The 19,883-nt window shown below is 39.9% G+C and overlaps 1 protein-coding gene across 2 annotated transcripts in view; it reads left to right on the top strand.

Annotated features, from left to right (window-relative positions):
- The window catches only part of USP33 (ubiquitin specific peptidase 33), a 1,637,494-nt gene that overhangs the window by 158,063 nt on the left and 1,459,548 nt on the right, over positions 1-19,883 (top strand). For both annotated transcript variants that reach the window (XM_044085858.1, XM_044085859.1), the window contains exons 3-4: positions 5,596-5,649; positions 5,764-5,826. In XM_044085858.1, coding sequence (XP_043941793.1) covers positions 5,596-5,649; positions 5,764-5,826 — 117 coding nt within the window. The remainder of the gene's footprint in view (positions 1-5,595; positions 5,650-5,763; positions 5,827-19,883) is intronic.

The following is a 19,883-nucleotide window of genomic DNA, read 5'->3' as shown; positions in this document are numbered from 1 at the left end:
AGCCTCATGTTGATCAGGAATGAATGCAGGAATGGTTAAAGAGAGGTGAATTTAAACCAAGAGATGAAAGGTTAATATTGGCAGCCCAAGACAGTGGTCTACATACATGCTAGTTTACAAAGTCAATTGAACATGTGGGAGAAACAGATAAGTGTAGGTTTTGTAAAACTGAACTGTAAACAGTCACACCTCATTGCTGGTTGTGACATACTAATGGCAGAGGGCTTGTACACTGAAATAGTGTGGTGAGACTGTTGCACTGTGGATTATGCAAACATTATGGTTTTGAAGTGGATGAGAAGCACTGGAAACATGAGGCACAAAGCATCATAGAAAATGATCAAGTCTTCATCACATGGGATCATCCATTACCAACAGTTCAAAAGATAGATGCTAGAAAACTGGATGTAGTAGTCCAAGAAAAGAAGACAAGAACAGCATTGATCATTGAAATTGCCACACCTAGTGATTACAGTGTCCTGCGTACAGAGAGACACAAGGTTATACAATATCAAGATCTGCAAGCAGAAATGAGAGCAATGTGGAAGAAGGATACCCAGATAGCTCCAATTGTAGTAGGAGCAACGGGTGTTATGAAAGAGTCTACCATAAGCTATCAATACACGTAACTCGTATGAATTACAGAATAAGTCATTACAGGTACATTGCGGGTGCTGCAAAGATCACTTTTGGCTGACATCACAGAGTGAAACAATACTAATTTCATTAACTTTAATCGTAGTTTGACTTAGAAATGGGGTCCATTCCTGTCATGGTATTAGAAACCCAAAAGATTTGGAAAAATGAAAAAAGGGAGAGACGTTCTGCTTCACCTAATGCAAAATTTAGGAATTAAGATCAATCTGTCCAAGAGACACCTAATCCCGACACAACAGATTAGAATTCATTGGATTCCACCTGGACTCTGGCTTCTTCCCCAAGCCAGAGTACTGTCGCTCTGCATCTGACAGCTACACAGGTACTTTATCACTCTTTATCTCCAGCAAGGATGATTCTTTGACTCTTAGATCTGATGGCCTCAGCAGTTTTAATGGTTCTGCTAGCCAGATTTCACATGAGTACTCCAATGGACACTTTAAGCACAGTGTTCTCAGACATTCACCCACTGCAAGCAAAAATTTGCATTACTCGAATCTGCAGAGAATACATCACTTGGTGGATAAAATCTCCTTCAGTGACTAAATGACATCCATTCCATATTGATCCACCACTGGTTGTTGTAACCACTGTTGCCTCTATTCTAGGGTCGGGTGGGGAGCATTTCGAAATGAGAACAGTCCAAGGTACCTGGTCACATCTAAAGGTGAGTCTTCACATCAGTATCTTGGAGATGAGGGCAGTCATCCTAGCATTGCAGGCCTTCCAGGATGTTCTCCCCAGTGGTGTACTTTCTGCACAGATGGATAACATGGCAGTGATCTGGTGCATCAGCAAGCATGAAGGAATTTGTTCATACTCCCTTTGTTGAGAGGCCATGAGAGTATGGCAGTGAGTGATGTCTTCACACCATGTTTTGATAACAATGCACATACCGGTGAAATCCAGTGTGTACTAGCAGACAAATTGAGCAGAAGTATCTTATTGCCTCTTGAGTGGTCCCACAATCCAAAAGTCACAGCCTTGATAGTTCATCCCTGGGGCCAACCTTGTTGTGTCCTCTTTGCTTTGTACCAGAACAGCAAGTGCAGTAGTTACTTTGTCCTGATCCCTTCACAGGGATGGTCACCGAGGGCCACTTTGGTCCAGAGTTGGCCACCAGGTCTCCTCTGTGCATTCCTCTCATTGCCCTTTATGAGCAAATTAATTCAGAATGCAAGGACAGACTGATCCTCATTGCTTCCTTCTGGCCTCAACAAACCTGTTTTCCTTTCCTGTGGCCTCATGGCCACATAGCCACATGGATGCTGGATCCTTATCCGAAACTCTTAACTCACCTGTCTGGATTGCCTCCTCTGGGCCAGAAACTCATGAAGTTAACTGCTTGGTTCCCCCATTTCTGATATTAGCCAGAGATGCTACGCTCCCAGCATCAGTTGTTCAGATCACATTAGCACCCTAAAAGCAGTCTACAAAAAAAAAAGTTTACCATAGCAAATAGAAAATAATTCCATCTGGACAGTGTCGAAAGGATTGTATTCCTTTTCTGCTCCTATCCCTTCCAAATTGGCATTCTTGTCTGACCTCCTCCATAGTAATTCCAGTTTCTCCACTATCAAAGTGCAAATGACTGCAATCTCAATTTTCCAAATAGGTCAGCGTGACACTTCTGTAGCATCTTTAAAAGTTTCCATAGACTTTTTGAAAGGAACATTTCTATAACCACAAATCAAAGATCCAGTACATCCATGGGATATTACTATTCTGCTCCAAGAGTTGAATAAAGATCCATTTAAACCAGCAGCATCAGTAGATTTGTAGTTCCTCACTTTTAAGCTGATTTTTCTTGTGGCTGTTACATCAGCCAGTTGGATTTCAGAGTTACAGCACTTTCTTGCAAATCTCTGTACCTGATTTTCCACAAAGATCGAGTCTTATTAAGGCCTACCACATCTTTTCTTCCTAAGGTAGCATCCAAAACAACTTTAAACCAATCAACTAACCTGCTACTCATTTTTCCCCCAGATTCTCAAACAAATGTGAATATATTCTGCATATGTTGGATATTCAGTGTCAACTCGGGTTCTGCCTTCATTGAACTAAACATGTCAAGAAATCTCATTGTTGCCTTCTCAATGAGCATTTGCTAAGATTACTCTCTTAAGATGGTTATCAGATTGCATTTCCTTTGCCTGCTCTAAAAGGGGCTTATCCCTGCAATCTAAACCTAAAACTCAGTCTACAAGGGCAGTAGCCACTTCAGTAACCTTCACAAATAAACTTCCTATTGACAGTATTTGTGCTGATGCTGTTTGGCCAAAAGTATGTACATTTGTGTCTCATTATAAATTGGATGTACAATCTAGATCACATTCCTGTTTTGGTTCCACTGTTCTCAGGAATGTCCTTCCTTGATACCAAGAGGGTAGAAACAGCTTGAGAATCTGTCCCATGTGTTGAATTGAATGAAAATAGACAAAATCTGATACGAAAGTTATGTACTTATCATGATGATTGGTCAGTGATCTCCTTCTTTCCCTTCTGCCCCCTTCCAAATTAATGCCTATTGGTTTCTGCTGGCCGATCAGATCTCACTTAGACCCTGCCTATGAACAGTCCTGCCAGATTGTGCTCTAGTTCTAGATGTTTCCTGTTAGTAATTGGCCTTTAATGTGTTGTATCTATAACTTCTCAACTGGGGCAAACACAATCTGCTGTACTAAGGTGGAGTGTGGTGAATTATGGGTAGAGGATAGAGCCCTTGATTTGTAAAGCTCCAGAGATGGTGCTGAGGTTGGATCTGACAGCCCATGTGATGGATACGTATTGCCCGATTTTCATCCAGTTCATCTTTATGGTAAATACATAAGTTTATTTTTTTAATTGCTGTTTCTCATGATATTTTTACTTTTGGTTTTCTCCACTTATCCCCTTGACTGCAGATAGAAATTGAATGCAACATGTTTGAGTCCCTCTCACACACAGATGTTCTGAATTCTTTGTCTTTACTGTGGACCATTGTCTGTTATGACAGCACCAGGTATCCCTTTTCTTGGTTATGTTAAGCTTGCACTTTTGGTATCCCTTTTCTTGGTTATGTTAAGCTTGCACCTTTGTCTGTCATTTTGATTATTATTCAGTGTTCCATGAAATAATCTATAATGTGTAAGGTAAATGGCTTCTTTGAAATTAATCTGTTTCAATTCAACTCAACAGACCAGTTAATACTGGCAATACTATTGGGTCTTTCTTTGGGTTGTTTTTATGGTACAAGCCACATATTGCATAATTTATTCTATTTGAGTCGACATTTCTGGTTGATGCAATTTATCTTTTATTTTTTCTTTGCACTTTATTATTCTTATAATGTTATTCATGTAGCATCTCAAGCATTTGCCTTCTCATTTGATTGAGAATGGTTTTATCAGCTTTGAACATTAAGCCCTGGACACAAATGATTCCATCCTTGAAAGAAAAATAAGATTTAATTTCTTTCCATAGTAATTTTTTTTAACTAAGGCCAGCATATCATTGTAACGTTTCAGCAGCTACATTTCTAATCAGTGACACTGTATCTCTGGAATTCTTTTATTTTTTCTCTTGTCATTGGTAAATTTGGTGTTACCCAAGGAATTACTAGTTCTAAAAATTTTTCACTCTTTGCTCTCTATGTGTTTGCTATGTTTATTTATTTATTTATTTATTTATTTATTTATTGTCATTTGTTAACCGGGTTGGTCCAACTGAGCCAGGGGCCATTTTCAGTGGAGACCCGAGGAAAAAAGCTCCAAACATAGTTAGTTATACAAGAATGAACAAAGTTACAATAGATCTATTTACAAAAACTAATACATGAAATTAAATGTTTTATTTTATACAGCTATGAACTTGTTACAGCAATAGAAATAAAATAACAGCAAAATAAACCATATGCAAAAAAGCGTTCACAAATATGACTCTGTCATTGTCCATGTTGGTGTGAACAACCTGAGACGTACAAGAGCAAAATTAAAGGTATACTGTATTTGTGTCATTAGAAAAAAGAAGTAGTTAGAGTCAGATATGAAAGGAAGAAAACTATTAGATATCATGTCGGAGCTTGACAGGACTAGGTCTTTGTAAGTTCTAGTTTGAATTGGTACTTGTAGGGGATACTTCTTATATCAAGAGGAAGAGAGTGAGCTACAGAGTATTTGTATAGGGACTTTCCAATATTTTTAGATGGTTTGTAGATGTCCAGAAGATGTTTGTCAGTTGTACGAAATTGACGGAGGTTATATTGAGATATGATATTGGAGATGGAGGGGCAGGAAGTGGGTTATACAGGACGAAGTGTGTAATATGTAATTGTGGAAGAAGTTGTTTAGAGAATTCAAGCCTTTGTAGTGACTTAAGGGTGAGGCAGTGATGGGATTTGTAAGGGAGACTGGAGGCAAATCTGGCTTTTTTATTATATGTTTGCTCTAATTTGGAAAGAAATGATTGAATGTTAGTAAGGACAGGAGCTGCATACAGAAGACAAGGTAAAAGGAGAGACAGGGCTAGGGAGTGTTTAGTGGCGGTTGAAAGCAATTTATGATTACGGTAGAGACCACCAAGTTTTTTTTATACATTAATATGTTGTTCTTTGCTATATTTGTTCACTTGAAGATCTGCAGCTTAATTAGCATCTTCTACTGTCTGTGAGGTGTCTTGTACAAAGATTTAATGTCTTTGCTTTATAAGGTTTTGTGGCATGCTTCCACCTAAACTTCTTTACCATAAGCATACTCGTTGTATTGCTCACACCCATACACTGTTGGAAAGTACTGCAAACAGTTATTTCTACTTTTTTCTTTTGCATCTGAACACATCTGGGCTACAGTCTTTGTTGGCATGCTGCCTTTACTGCATTTTGTATTGATTTTTTTTTATCTGTATAGTGCTTAGTGGGCATTTCTTCATTTAAAGTTTTTGCTTTTGGCATTATTTTGACAGGGCACATGCCAAGACTGTAAAGTGAAAGGACCAAATCTCTGGGCATGTTTAGAGGTAAGAGGACAGAAGAGGACAACATATTGCATCAGCATGTATGCATATAAACTAGCAGTTTAAACTTCATTTTTACATTTTTATGAAACCTTGATTTTTTTTCTTAACTGACAGAGTGGCTGTTCTTACGTTGGATGTGGTGAATCTCATGCAGATCACAGCACTACTCATTCTCAGGTATGTTGCATTTGAGTGGAACAAGGAACTCCAGGAAAAATACACTGAGTATTGTATGTCATGGTAATGTCTTTCATTAAGCTGATATGATATTTCTCATCATATGTCTGATTATGAGATACAGGTAAGCAAGGCTTGTGTTGTATAACACAGGGAAGATGTGTGCTGGATGCTTTATAGGTGATTAAATGAGAATACTTAAATCTGATGAAAATATGGTTTCTGTGCTGCATTATGTATGATTTCTGGAGTAAGCATATCCAAGCATTTTCTTGCCACACAAGATGCATTTTGTTTCCAGGTTTATGTCAAAAGTAATGCTTTTATGGTTCCATTAAAACATTTTAGAATGCACAGTGATGTAAAGTACAAAACTATAGACTATAGCTTTGCTTATGCTGGACGGTTGAAACATTATTTGTGATTTCAGGAATAAGCAAATCCAAGAGTTGGCCTTGATACATGAGACACATCTTGCTTTCAAACCTATTTGAACAGTAGTGTTGTGGTTTCTTTAAAATATTTTAGAAACACAGGGATTTGAAGTACAAAACTTTGCGCCATGTTTTTGCTGGTGCTGGAACCTGGAGTGCTAAGGTTATGGGAGAAGGTTTATATCGTAGCAGCCTGTGTTCTTCAAACTGCAGGGTTATAGTTTTTAAAACGTTTTCCATTCTGCACAGTATCATTTAGAAAGCAGGGTTTCTTTTTCTTGGCAGCTGATTGGTTGATGGAAGTTCTGCACTGATTATATAGCTGTCCTTCCATATCACTGTTGCATTATTCATAACGGTTGGGATCCTCTGCCAAGGGCGGCTCGATGTCTAGCCAACCACCATCTAAAACTTTTAGTGAAAGACAGTATGGAGGGTACTTCACGGCCTGAGGATCAACTGTCTTAGAAGAAGGTGTCCAAAAAAGTTAGGTCCGATTTTTCAGCTGTGCCTCCTACATTGAACGTCTCTCTCGAGGCTGATGAAAACCTGAAGGTTCACCCAGTTCTTGGGTTGGATTCTTCTGCAGTGGCTGTTTAGGAGACCGACATGGATCCAGCTGCTCGCACGTCCTCTGCCTTGCAGACGTCCACTTTGGATGTTCAGGGGGAACCATTACTGATTATCACCGAAGGGCCTTGGGGGGTTCTTCAGATACTGGTGATGGAGGAAGTCCTGACTACAGTTGAGTGTAGGCTGACGTTGGAGCCTTCTATGTTTCATAAGGTGGATGTCCTCTTAAAAAAGAAGCAAAAGACAAAACTTGTTTCTTCTGCTCCCAAGGACCTTCAAAGTGAATGGCAGAATTTTGCACAGGGCTTATTTTAATGCCATTATGGCCATGAAGCCTCCACAGGGGGTGTCTGTTCCAGCTCCGTCTTGGTCATCTTCCCCTCTCAAAAGTTCTAGGGATCAGGATTCCTCCGAAGAAGTGGAGGACTCTGATGAGGAATCCTTGGCCCACTCTATCCAGATTATTCCCCTCTGGAGCATGGTTCTGAGGAAGAGGAGTTTACTAGTCCTGAATCTCCTTTTGAGGAGATTTCTTTTGGGGATACCATTGCCAGAATGATGGAGGTCTTTAAATGGGATTGTTCCTAGATGTCTGAAGTGTGGAAGAAATATTATGAGCGCCTTCAAATGGAGTCTCCTAGACCTTCTGCTGTTTTGGCTGCTTTACTGGATGCTTTTTCTTCTGCTTCTGTGGCCCTTAATTCACAACCCCCTGCTCTTACAAAAACAGACCAGTTTTATAAAGTTCCTGATGACTGTAAATTCCTTTATAAGTGTCCGTCTGCTAACCCTTCGGTGGTCTGTGTGGCATCTGATAAGCCCTCTAAGTTGCTGCCCGTGACTAAGCTTCATTCTGATATGGACAGCAGGACCATGGAAAGGCTGGGTAAAAAGATTTATACTTCAGCCACCCTAGCCTTTCGGTCTGTTAATTATCAGACTCTTATGACCAGTTATGTTTTGGCTCTTCTTTGTCAGGCTTTTCAGGTTATTTCTGACATTCCTGATTATGAGGGTAGGACTTCTGCCTTGTCTTTGTTAGGGGCTTCTTCTCTGGTAGCTCGCCATTCCATTAAGGAATGCAGCAGATGTTTCCTCTAGGGCTGCTGCTTCAGGATCTGTTTTGAGGATTAATTTCTGGCTACAGCTTCAACCTCTGTCTGATGATATTAAGGCTAAGTTGATGGATGCTCCTATGGACAACAATTGTTTGTTTGGTGCTGCTGATTCATTCAAGTCACTGCAGGAGAAGGGCAAGGAGTTACAGAATCTGAAACCTATTTTTGTTTCACCAGTACCTAAGTTCCAGAGGAACTACCCTACTTAACCAGCTTTTTTAGAAGGCAGTCTTGTCCTCCTTCTAAAGGCAAGAAAGTGGTAGGAGGGTTCCCCCAGCTAAATCAACTCAGACTAGTCCTGCTAAGAAGCCTTCCTTTCCTGATAAACTGGGTGCTGTCTGACTACCCAACTCTTCCCAGACACATTCCCGTTTCTCTTCGTCTTTCTTTGTCTCTTCCTGTTGGTTAAGCATAACCCAAGATTCTTGGGTTCTTTCCATCATTCGCCAAGGGTATTTCATGGTTTGGAAGTCCCCCTCCCCACTTCCTTGGGATTTCTCAGCCACCTCAAGAACTGTTAAGTTTTTTTCCAGAAGTGGTTTAGGATCTTTTGACTATGGGGACTATTCAAGAGGTTCCAGCTGCTCAAAGGAGGAAAAGAGTTTTATTCCAGAATGTTTTTGGTCCCCAGGAAAGAAAGCACTTGGAGACCCATTCTGGATCTTTCTCACCTGAATACTTTTCTGAAGCTGCCTTCTTTTGGAATGTTATCCCTTCAGACCTTGTTCCCTTTGTTGCTTCCTCAGGCTTTTCTGGTTTCTCTGGATCTCAAGGATGCTTATCTCCATATCCCTATCCCTATTCATCCACTTTCCAGGAAGTTTTTACGTTTCTCTGTTGCTTCCTCGCATTTTTAGTTCTCTCTACTGCTCCAAGGGTATTCACGAAATGCCTAGCTTCTGTGATTGCTTTTTGCAGGATTCAGGGGATCCAAGTATTTCCTTACTTGGATGCTCTCCTCTCTCAGGCATCCCTTCCAGAGATCTTTTTATAAAATCTTCATTGTGCCATTTCACTTCTGTAAAGCCTGGGTTTCACAATAAACTTCAAGAAGTCTTTTCTGACTCCTTCTCAAGACCATGTTTTGCTGGGGCATAGGATTCAGACAGTGCCTATGCTAGCATCTCTGCTTCCTCCCAAGGTCTTGACTATCATTTCCTCCTTTCAAAATTTTCTTCCTCTGGCCTCTCACAGCCACGGAGTTTTGAGAGTTCTGGGATTTGACATCCACCATCTCTATGCTCCCTCTAGCCAAACTCCACGTGAGAAAATGTCATTGGTTTCTGAAGACAGTTTGGCTTCAACATGTGCATCCCTTAGACTGTGTAGTTCATGTTCTTCCTTGTCTAAAGAAAGAACTTCACTGGTGGATTCAGCAGCTGTCTTGAAACCCAGGGCTCCCCTTTCATCTCCGTCTTCTCTCTCAGGAGCCGTTTGCCTCAGATGTGGGATGGGAAGCAGCTTTTGGCTCCCTAAAGGTGCAGAGGTGTGTGGTCGCCTCTTCAACAGAAAGAGCACATCAGTGTTAAAGAGATAAGAGCTCTTCTACTAGCGCTTCATGCTTTTCATCCTTTTTTCTCACCAGGACCTCTCAAGGTATTTACAGACAACACCACAGTGATGCGGTATGAAAATAAACAGATGGGACAAGATCTTTTTTGCCCATTGTCACTCCTGGTGTGGAATCTGGCTGTCCAGTATCAAGAGACTCCAGGCGGTTTAATTCCCTCAAGTCAAAACATTGTGGCAGACACTCTGAGATGGTCCTTAACTCAATCTCATGAATGGATGTTTCAGAGGGATGTGTTTCTGGACATTGTCCATCGGGGGTACTTCTCAAATAGATCTGTTTGCCTCCCTTCTGAACAAACAACGTCCTTTATTTTGTGCCAGGTCCCAGGTCTTCTGGTTTGTGAGGTGTGCGCCCTGTCTTTTTCTTAGAAGGTGATATTTCTTTATTCTTTTCCCTCCCCCTCCCATCATTTCAAAAGTCCTGTTTAAAATTCAACAAGATATTGTAGGTTCATAGGTTGGTACTAGGCTATCGGCCCTAGGGCCAATACAAGCCTAGCCATAACAATTCCCTGGCTATTTCTTCCCACAATATTTACTTCCGTGGACCTCTGTCTTTCCCAGCATCTTGTTGGTGACTCCCTTTTGGCTGACACAGCATTGTTTCCCTCTTTTTCTGCATTTAGCCAAGGGCAATCATCACAAGTTACCTTACAGGGTGGACCTACTCACACAAGACAAGGGATCTCTCATCCATCACCATCTGTCCACTCTTCAACTGACACTGTGGTTGATAGGATTTTGATTCTGCATAGACACTTTTTTTCTGAGGGCATACTTAGGGCTCTGCAGGAGGCCCTACTTATCCCAAATGGAAGAGGTTTATTGTTTGGTGTCTTTTTCGTAATCTGGCTCCACTTTCTGTGGACATTCCCTTGGTTCTCTCCTTTCTGTGTGAATTGCTCAATGCTGATTTGGCCTATTCTTCTGTTAAGGCTCACTTGTCAGCTATCTCTGCTTGTCTGCTTTTTTTCTCCTCCTTTCTCTTCCAGATTTAAAGCTAAACAATTTTTTAAAGGTGTCCTTCATATTAGGCCTCCCAGTAAACCTGTTCGTCCTCCCTGGGATCTTAATTTTTTTTTTTTTGGAAAAATTGACTCTGGCTTCTTTTGAGCCTGCTGGTCAGCTTCCTTGCAAAAACAGCTTTCTGAGCTTCATGTCCTTATGGCTTGTCCTCCTTTTTTGGTGTTTGATAAAGGCAGGGTGTCCTTGCATACTAATCCTTCTTTTATGCCTAAGGTGGTTAATGAGTTGTCTATTAATCAGTCTGTTCATTTGCCCACTTTTTTCCCCTTTTTGCAGTCTGCCAATGGGAGGGTGCTGCACACATTGGATGCACAGATGACTTAGATTTTATTTGGCTATGACTTAGACTAATAGGAAATCTAATCAGTTGCTTGTTTCTTTTCATCTGAAGTCCCTACGATTTGCTGTATCTAAGCAAACTGTTTCTTTCTTGGATCTGAAAAATGTTTTCATTTTGTTATTCGTTTCATGGTAAGAACCTTCCTTTTCCTGTTAAGGCTCATTCTTCTAGGGCTGTGGCTTCTTCAATTTCCTAACCTATAGGAAACAGCAGGTGAAACTGGGGAAATCTAGCTGTCACGTAATCAATACAGGTGCCCCCCAGGGATGTGTGCTGTCCCCACTGCTATTCTCCCTTTACACTAATGACTGCACCTCTAAGGTCCCCTCTGTCAAACTTATTAAATACGCAGACGATACAACTGTCATTGGGCTAATCAGGAATGGTGATGAGTCTGCATACAGATGGGAGGTTGAGCAGCTGGCTCTTTGGTGTAGTCAGAATAATCTGGAACTGAACTCTCTTAAAACTGTGGAGATGACAGTGGACTTTAGGAGTGGTACTACAATATTATCCCCCTCTTTATATTTAATACTGCTGTATCAGTTGTGGGATCCTTTTAAGTTTTTGGGATCTATAATCTCCCAGGACTTGAAGTGGGAGACCAGTGTGAGGTCCATCATAAAAAAGGCACAACAGTGAATGTACTTTCTGCGACAGCTGAGGAAGTTCAACCTCCCACATGAACTGTTGATTCTGTTCTGTACAGCAGTCATTGAGTCTGTTCTTAGCTCATCCATAAGTGTAGTTTAGATCTCTGTCTAACCATGACAAAAATAGGTTACATTGAATAGTCAGGTCTGCCGAAAATATCATTGGTGCTAGTTTGCCCTCCTTACAGGATCTGTACTATTCTAGAGTCCTGAAAAAGGTAGGGAAGATAATCACCGACTATTCACGTCCAGGCCACCATCTTTCTGAACTATTAACATCAGCCAGGCATTATAGATTAATACGCACCAAAACAAGCAGAATATAAGAACAGTTTTGTTTTCCACAGACCATCAAGTTCATAAACGGTTAACTCAGCTTATTAGATTGGGATATTCTTTTTCTCAAGCCTCAGAGGATTCTGCGGTATTGTTTACATATTGTTAATACTTGTTTATTTCAGTATTTCTTGCACCGAGTTGCACTTTGCACCTTGTATGTATATGTATATTTATTTTGTTTTATTCTGAATAGTTGCATGTATGTCATTTGTCTTGTTTGTCATAGTTGTATATGTGTCATTTATGTAATTCATACTTGGAGAGTCACTGAAACCAGAGTCAAATTCCTTGTATGCGTGCATACTTGGCCAATAAATGTGATTCTGATTCTTCTTGTACTTATTTCAAGGGTTTGGATACTAATTATTTTTTTTTCAAATAATTTTATTAAATAATTATTAAAATGAACAAATATTCCCATGAAATTATAACATTTTTTCTTTAAAGTTAAAAAACAAGAAATTAAAAAAACAAACTTTCTAATATATAAACCAATGTAATGAAACTATGTACAAAGATGTTCATCATGCAAAAAAAAAATTTTCTTAATGTACCTGTAGGATTAATAAAAATCATTTGAAGCAGCTACCTGGACTTCTCTGCATACTTTTACCAAGCACTACAAGTTGTATAGAGTCTCCAGTGCTAGAGCTGGTTTTGCTAGGGCCATTCTTCATGGCTTCCTAGAGGACTTGGGTGGTTCTTCTTCCTCCCAGGTTTCTTCTTGAGCTTTTGCACTGTCCCTACTGTTATGAATACCGCAACAGTGAAATGGAAGGACAAAGTACAGTTGTGAAAAATCTTACCATATCAGTAGATGTCTTTCTGTTTACTGTTGCAGTATTCACTCCCTCCCTTCACCCCCATCCATTTCTTTTCTGGATGTACTGATTCTCTCTCCTCCTTAGACTGGTGTTCCTACTAGGGCTGTCAGTTCTGAGGATGACATGTCCGGACGCCATCCTTATGCCTTGCATTATGCGAGGAGCATACGTGTGACATACGGAGTACCTTAAGGCAACCTAAAAGCTTTGGTATACTGGCCAGATGTTGGGTTGCCCTTGGCAGGTGATTCCAACCGTTATGAATACTGGAACAGTGAAGAGACAGACATCTACCATCATGGTAAGATTTTACACACCTGTACCTTTTCAGTAGTTGCTTGCAAATAGTGTGCTGGGAAGCTTTTTTTGTATCACTAGCTAATGTAGTCCTGCTTTGCCATGTGAAATCATAATCAGTTTGAGTTGTGGCCATACCTCTCAACTGTCCAGAATTTTACCTAATATTTTTAGTCTGTTCCACATAAAATTTATGGTTTTGTGGCAAGTCATTGAGAATTGAAATCAATAAATAACACAAAGACATTTGAGTTTCAGACTTCATATCTTCTAGAAAACATATGATAATAAAACCTGTTATTCTACCGACTTTGTGTATAAGAGCAGTAATAAAAAAAAAAAATGTCCCTTTTTTGGGCCTTTGTCCAGATGTTTTGCCCTAAGAGGTTGAAAGGTATGGTTGTGACTTTAAAGTGATTTGAATCACTGTGTCTATCCAGTTAACAAAATGAATGCATGAATAACGATAGTGATGAAGCTGACCTAATTATCAGTCACAAATATGGCTGTTAACTTTTGTTTAATATGTAAAGGTTTTCACCTGTGGCCTACATGCATGCTTTTCATAAATAAAGAGCAAGGAATTTACATTTCGTACCTTGATTATCCCACTTTCCTTAGATACACATAAATCATAAACATAAAGTATTGCATCCTTTTTATAAATTTTTCATAGATAGTTTTAATTATTTTCATTTTCCTGATCTTGACAAACTTTTTTTCTTTCTGTCTGCTATTGAACTTCATGACATGAAATAGGCATTTTCTTTCTCAGAATAAAGGCAGCACTGCATTCTAATAGTGAAATTGAGCAGAAAGTTGAATTAAATTCCATAGCCAAAATGAACATCCTGTAACATAAAAGATAAACATTCACATTATAACAAAAAAAAAAAAAAAGCAGTTGCCAGTATTGCATGTTTACTTACATTGGTAGTTTGCTATGCTAGAGTAAAACTAGAAGGGTAGGGAGATGGTGAAGTCTTAAGAGGTAAACAACACACACAACATTGTTTAACAATAACTGAACTGTATTACTTAGTTGTGCTTGCGGCATGAGTCTCATTTATAAAGTACTGCAGTTTATTGTCTTGTTTTATTTTTAAGAACTAGTAGGATAAATTAATGAAGCTACTCCTACAGAAATAAACCAGAAAGAAAAGAATATAGAAACAAGTATAAGTTCAAATCAACATGAGTAGTATTAAATGCAAAATGTAAACCATTTGAAAATGAAACTTGTGCAAAAATATGTTCTGAAACAAAGACATGACCAAGTGACATTGCATATATGCACCTGTGTTATTGCAGTGCAAGTAAATATCAAGGACAGATCTATTAAAAGTACATGAGCTTCATCTGGTTGAAGCATCGACTGGATTAATGTGACATACAAATGACTCTAGTAAACCGCTGTTTATACATCCGATACGTAGCACTGCAGTGTATGGGTTTCTTTTTTAAATAAATGAACACTGTGGTTTTGCGCATGATTTAACTCATTTTGAAGGCTTTGTTCTTGTGTACTAGTTGTACATGCTTTCTTTCCCTCATTTAAATATCATATTGTGTACATAAAATATTTTATTTTGCACATCTGTAAATTACTGATTTCACACACTTGTTATTTACCAAATAGGCAGTGTTACAACAAATGTTTACAATTTCTGTCTTGCAATTCATTTACTCTTGATCATTAAAATGTTTGCTGGTAGATTAAAAAAAAAAAAACTTGACTTTTTCACGATCGTTTATATGGTTAATTATTTGACTATTGTAATACACTACATTCATTGACAGCACACAAAAAAAAAACAAAACGATAAGCCTACTTAGTCACCCTTTAAAATTGCATTTAACATTCTACATCTGCACTGCCCCTGCCTTCCTCCTCACCCTTTCTACACCTGCCGCACGCCTTCTTGTTTACTTCTGGAAATTTCCTCTTAAACACCCATTCTAGTAAACAATTTCTAGAGTTCATAACACTCTCTTTGTCAGGTATTTTCAGAACTTCACACTGTGTTCAGTTTAAGATGTAATGTGGGCTGGGCCATGTTGCAAAAAGGTACAAAGGCATTACCTCTTTGCTTCTGGGGTCTGTTTGTGTGAGGATTCACCACAGCATTCTATTTACTTCTGTCAGGTGTGATCAACATCCACATACACTGTTCCTGCTTTGTTGCTATCAAGTGACCCTCTCCGAGCTTGTACATCCCAGCAGGATTGTTATGGCCAGTGCTTTACATTTGTCTGTAGTGTACCACAGTGCCACCTTTCTCTCCACTTTGCTGTTTTTTCTAAATCCTTGCTTAGACTCCATCTCATCCACTGTTGCTGCATCTGTCTTTGTGTCATCAGTGAAGACGATGTATGTCTTAGGCACACACTGAGAAGCACAGGACCCATGACTTGCCTTTACTTTGCTCTTATCATAGGAGGTTACTGCTAACAGCCCCAGGGCCCATAAAGCCTAACCAAGTTCAGTCCGTGTTCCCAAGGGTGTCTGATTCAAGCAGACACTAAAATCAGCATCTATATATAGCCCCTGTCCAAGAGGGTCACAAGTATTGTAGTCCATTTTCTTATTCCTGATGTCATCCATCTTATCATAGCCCTCTATGTTCCATCATTCTGTCATGCAACATTGTACTTCCTCAGTCTTGGTTCCAACTGTTAGTCGTCTTCTCAGCTGCATATGTAGAATAGAGTCAGAGGCCATGTTGAAGTGCAGGTAGACTATGTCCACTTGTACTTTCCCATGTTTATAAAAAATGGATCAGGTTTATCTAATACTTTGTGTGCATGAACTTATGTCTTGGGCATGGTCTTTGAGAACATTACTAGCCTTTCCCTTGGGATTCTTTCCATGACTCTCCTCTGCCAGTGCTGTTACATCAGTAGGCTTGCACCTCCTTGGATTTTTAATGCTCTCTTTGTCTGAAGGTATCTCACTTGCTTTCCACCAGTTTTCAGGCAGTTTTTCAGTGGCCAGTGATCTCTTGATAACTGAAGAAATGTACTGACCTTTTAGAACTTTTTCAGCTGTGATTCCTGCAGCAAAGACAGTGGCCGTATGTCCTGGGTTTTGGAATAGACCCTTAGATGTTGGATTTTGGAAGGTTAGAGGATACTATAATATTCAGAAGAAAACCACATGATGAAGGAGAACAGTGAGACTACAAAGACTGTAAGTGGAATAAACTGTAGAGCTGTGAGACACCAACGTTATTTTGTATGGCACTCTGTAAGATGACTACTCTATGTGGATTCAGAAGATGAGGAGGTTGGTCCTGGTTAACAGGCTCTGAAGAGGCATTTGCATGGTAAGTCTGATCTGGGACAGTGAGAATTGAGAGTGATTTTAGGATAGTTGGGCAGTAAGCACTGAACCTGATTTTGAGAGGTGCGGAGTGGACTCTGACGGTGAACACTGAACATAAAGTTGTGAGGTTTGAGTAGAAATGAAGGCAGTTTAGTTGTTAAAACAGATAATGCCCCATAGATAGCACTTCAGTAAACTTAAACACTTTTACATGAACTCTGCAAAGTGACAAGAAAACATTTGCCCATATTAAATGCAGACTTGTAACTTCTGATGATAGAAGACTGAAGGCTGGAATCGGGACAAAACTTTCAGAATTCTCTTACTGGATGACCTCACAAAGTAAGAAGTCATTGTATATTTCTAAATCAAAAGGTGATTTCACATACAGTGGATAAAAATAAGTTTCTTGTTAACTTCTCAGATAAAAATATTTAAAGATAGTATATACTCATGTGTTAATGCCCCACAGGTAGAATTTTACAAGTTTTTGTTTACATTCAGGAATTAAGTGTGAGGCGAAACTCAGTGGCATTGCAAAACATTTGCATAAATGTGCAAAAAATGGAATTTTAATGGTGGTTGTTGATCAGAACTTCCTTCCCAAGGATAACATTCTTTGGCAGAACTTGCATACCTTAACTTCATTGAATGTTTTACCTACTCACCCTTCTCACCCTTCATGTCCTGTCACCATGAAAATGTATACTTGTTCTTCTCAATATTATTTGCTCTGTGAGCTAAATCTTCAGAAACTGTTGGCTACTGTCAAATGTCAAAGCAAGTACTTAAGTTTTGTTCCTTATCCTACCGCACCTTACAAATGAACCATGATAAGTTTAAAAATTCACTCCAGTAAAAGTAAGCGATAAAATAAAAACAAGTAGTAAGCAGTTTAACTATGAGGACTGTTTTTGCTGGATCTAAGCTTATATTACACTTTATTTGTGAGATTCTGGTATTACTTTTTTAGCAATTTTCCGTGCCTTGTGGTATTTACATGCCCAGCTGATACATTCAGTGGTTATATGAACCATTTACATAAGCATGCACCTCCCTAGAACTGACCAAGTGTTTTTTCCTTTTCCACAGTTTGGATTTCAATCCTTGCTATTATTTGAGAAGTACTGCATTTACATGGCTAAATCTCACTACATTAAGTGTCCCTGTTCCTGTCAAATTACTAGACAACACCCATAGCAGTATTGTTTGTACAGCGTAGCTTCTTGGTGTCAGAGGAGGAAGAATTTACTACCCTAGTTAATCAAGATGGCAGTAGTTCACAGTTTTTCATGAGGACACTGGCAGAAGGTCCTTCTCGCGGCTTTAGGCATTCATTGGAACACTACCATAAAGACGGTCACTAGGAGACCAGATCCAGGTCTTAACTTCCTCACAGCATATCTTGTGCTCAGCTGCCCCAAAAGTTATTTCTAGGTGAGGCACACCATTTGACTTTGCTAACCCCTCTAACTAGGGCCTCAGGCTGAGATGTGTTTCCGTACAGGATTACAAGCCTGAGGCTGCCCTAACTTTTCTTAAGGAAGAGTTCAGAAATGAGAACCTGGATGCTGTGATGGGACTAATTATTTGGCCAGCCTGTCCAGCACCTGCACATTGTTCTGCTAAAGAGGAAGTATGCTTCTCATCCTTGTCAACTGGGAACATTTTTGTTTTCTCTCTCCCTTCCATTGCAAGATCAGGGCAGCTCCAGAAGATGAGGAAGCCTCCTTGCTATCAGAGATCAGGCAGTCTTGTCCCTTCCAGTCCTAGCAGAGTCCGTCATGGTATCGAATCTCCTAATAGGCCTACAGCAGGAATCCTGGCTATAGTTTGTGGTCACACTCACTAAGTTTATCCCAACTTTAAGGATCATTGCAAGGAGTCTAGTGGGTTCTAAAAGTAGTCACATTTAAGGATCATGGATCCTCCTCCAGGAAGGGTTCCATCAGTGGCTCTCTTTTTGTCTTTGGAACTCTTGACACTGGCAAAGGCTACCATTCATAGGGGTTATAGAGGCTGTGCTGGTGCAGGAAACCGGGATTGGGGTTTTACTTCTGACTGTTCTGGTCCCATAGGGAAGAGAGGACTTTCATACCATCATGGACCTCATCATCTTCAGTCGGTACATTCTGTACATGCAGTTCAAGGTGAGCACCATACAGGAGAGTATACCTTTGCTACTACATGATGACTGGTTGGTGTTGCTTAGGGTGAAGTGTTCCTTTTGGTACATCAGCATCTGGAGGCTATACAGGAGACTTCTATTTGTTTTGAGTGGGCAGCACTTCCAGTGCACTAGGTTGCCATTTGGGCCTTCTTCAGCAACTGGAGTCTTTACCAAGGTGTTGGCCTTTGTGGTCAAAGTCTTGCAGTAAAAGGTGTTCTAGTGTTCCTTCACCTGAATGACTGTCTCTTGATGGCGTTATCTGGAAGATTCATGGATGTATCCCTGGTCTGGGCTCTTCCATGTGTACAGACCTTGGGGATCACCGTAAATTGGAAGACGTTCTCCCTGACTCCATGTTTGAGGAAATACATTGTTGTGTAAAAGAAGACACACTGCATTGTTGATCTGTGCATACCTTGTATTTGGAGAAGGCTCAGAAGCTCATGACCTTCGCCTTCTGGGTGAGGGTGCATGACAGGGTCCATGTTTGCACACTGCCACACCTACCTGTCATGATGATAGCTTGGGTTTTCCTGATGAAGAAGTATGTGTTACTATTAGCTGTGAGGTTTGGGTGGTAGAGTCAGCATGCCCTCACAGATATTTTATTGGTGTTGGTCACTTGTTGCCAGGCTCCCAAGTAATGGACTCGTCTCACAAACCTGTTGGTGACCTTCCCATCCTACCAATGTAGCCACTGCAGATATTTATGACTTTTACATTCTGGAGAGCTCATCTAGGCTCCCAAATGGTGCAGGTGGTGTGTTCCTATCTGAAGAGTTGTATTATATCAGCCAGTGGAAGTTGACGGTAAAGCCAATGGCCCTGAAGGCATTGGAGATATACCAGTATCCAGAGCCTTTGCTCATCCAGTAAGGTCTACTATTTCATACATAAGCCTCATTCAGTCATTCATTACTGCATTTTTCCATAAACAGTGTAGTTGAGAGTATTCTACATTCTGCTGCATGATTTTACAGCTGTTTACATTCCAGTTTTGCTTCTAGACTCCTATTCTGCTTATCATTTACCTGCTTAAAGTTGCACTACAATTCATTTCTGTTCCACTGTTATATGTGTCTACCCCCCAACTAAGACATTAAGCTAATGTTTCTGAAATTCTATCCTACCTAGGATCATTGACCTGTTGCTGAGTCATAGGACTAGATTTCCAGGATTTGCTTTATTTGATTGGATCCTTCTCTAGCAAGCCTGCTGTATACAGCACAGAGCTATGCCTACTCAAGGTCTTTTATGCAAGACTCAGAGGTGTGGAAAGCCTTGAACTGTGAGAAGCAAGCTTTTCATATGAAAGAATAAAAACTTTTATTTCAATTTTGCTTACATATTTTAAGTTGTACTTGTAGTGACCTGTGTGTGGTGATA

This window comes from Protopterus annectens, chromosome 10.part0 (assembly GCF_019279795.1).
Source record: "Protopterus annectens isolate FY-2018-M chromosome 10.part0, PAN1.0, whole genome shotgun sequence".
Lineage (NCBI taxonomy): Eukaryota > Metazoa > Chordata > Ceratodontiformes > Protopteridae > Protopterus > Protopterus annectens.
The sequence above is the reverse complement of the archived record's forward strand: the minus strand, read 5'-3'. Positions and strand labels throughout refer to the sequence as shown.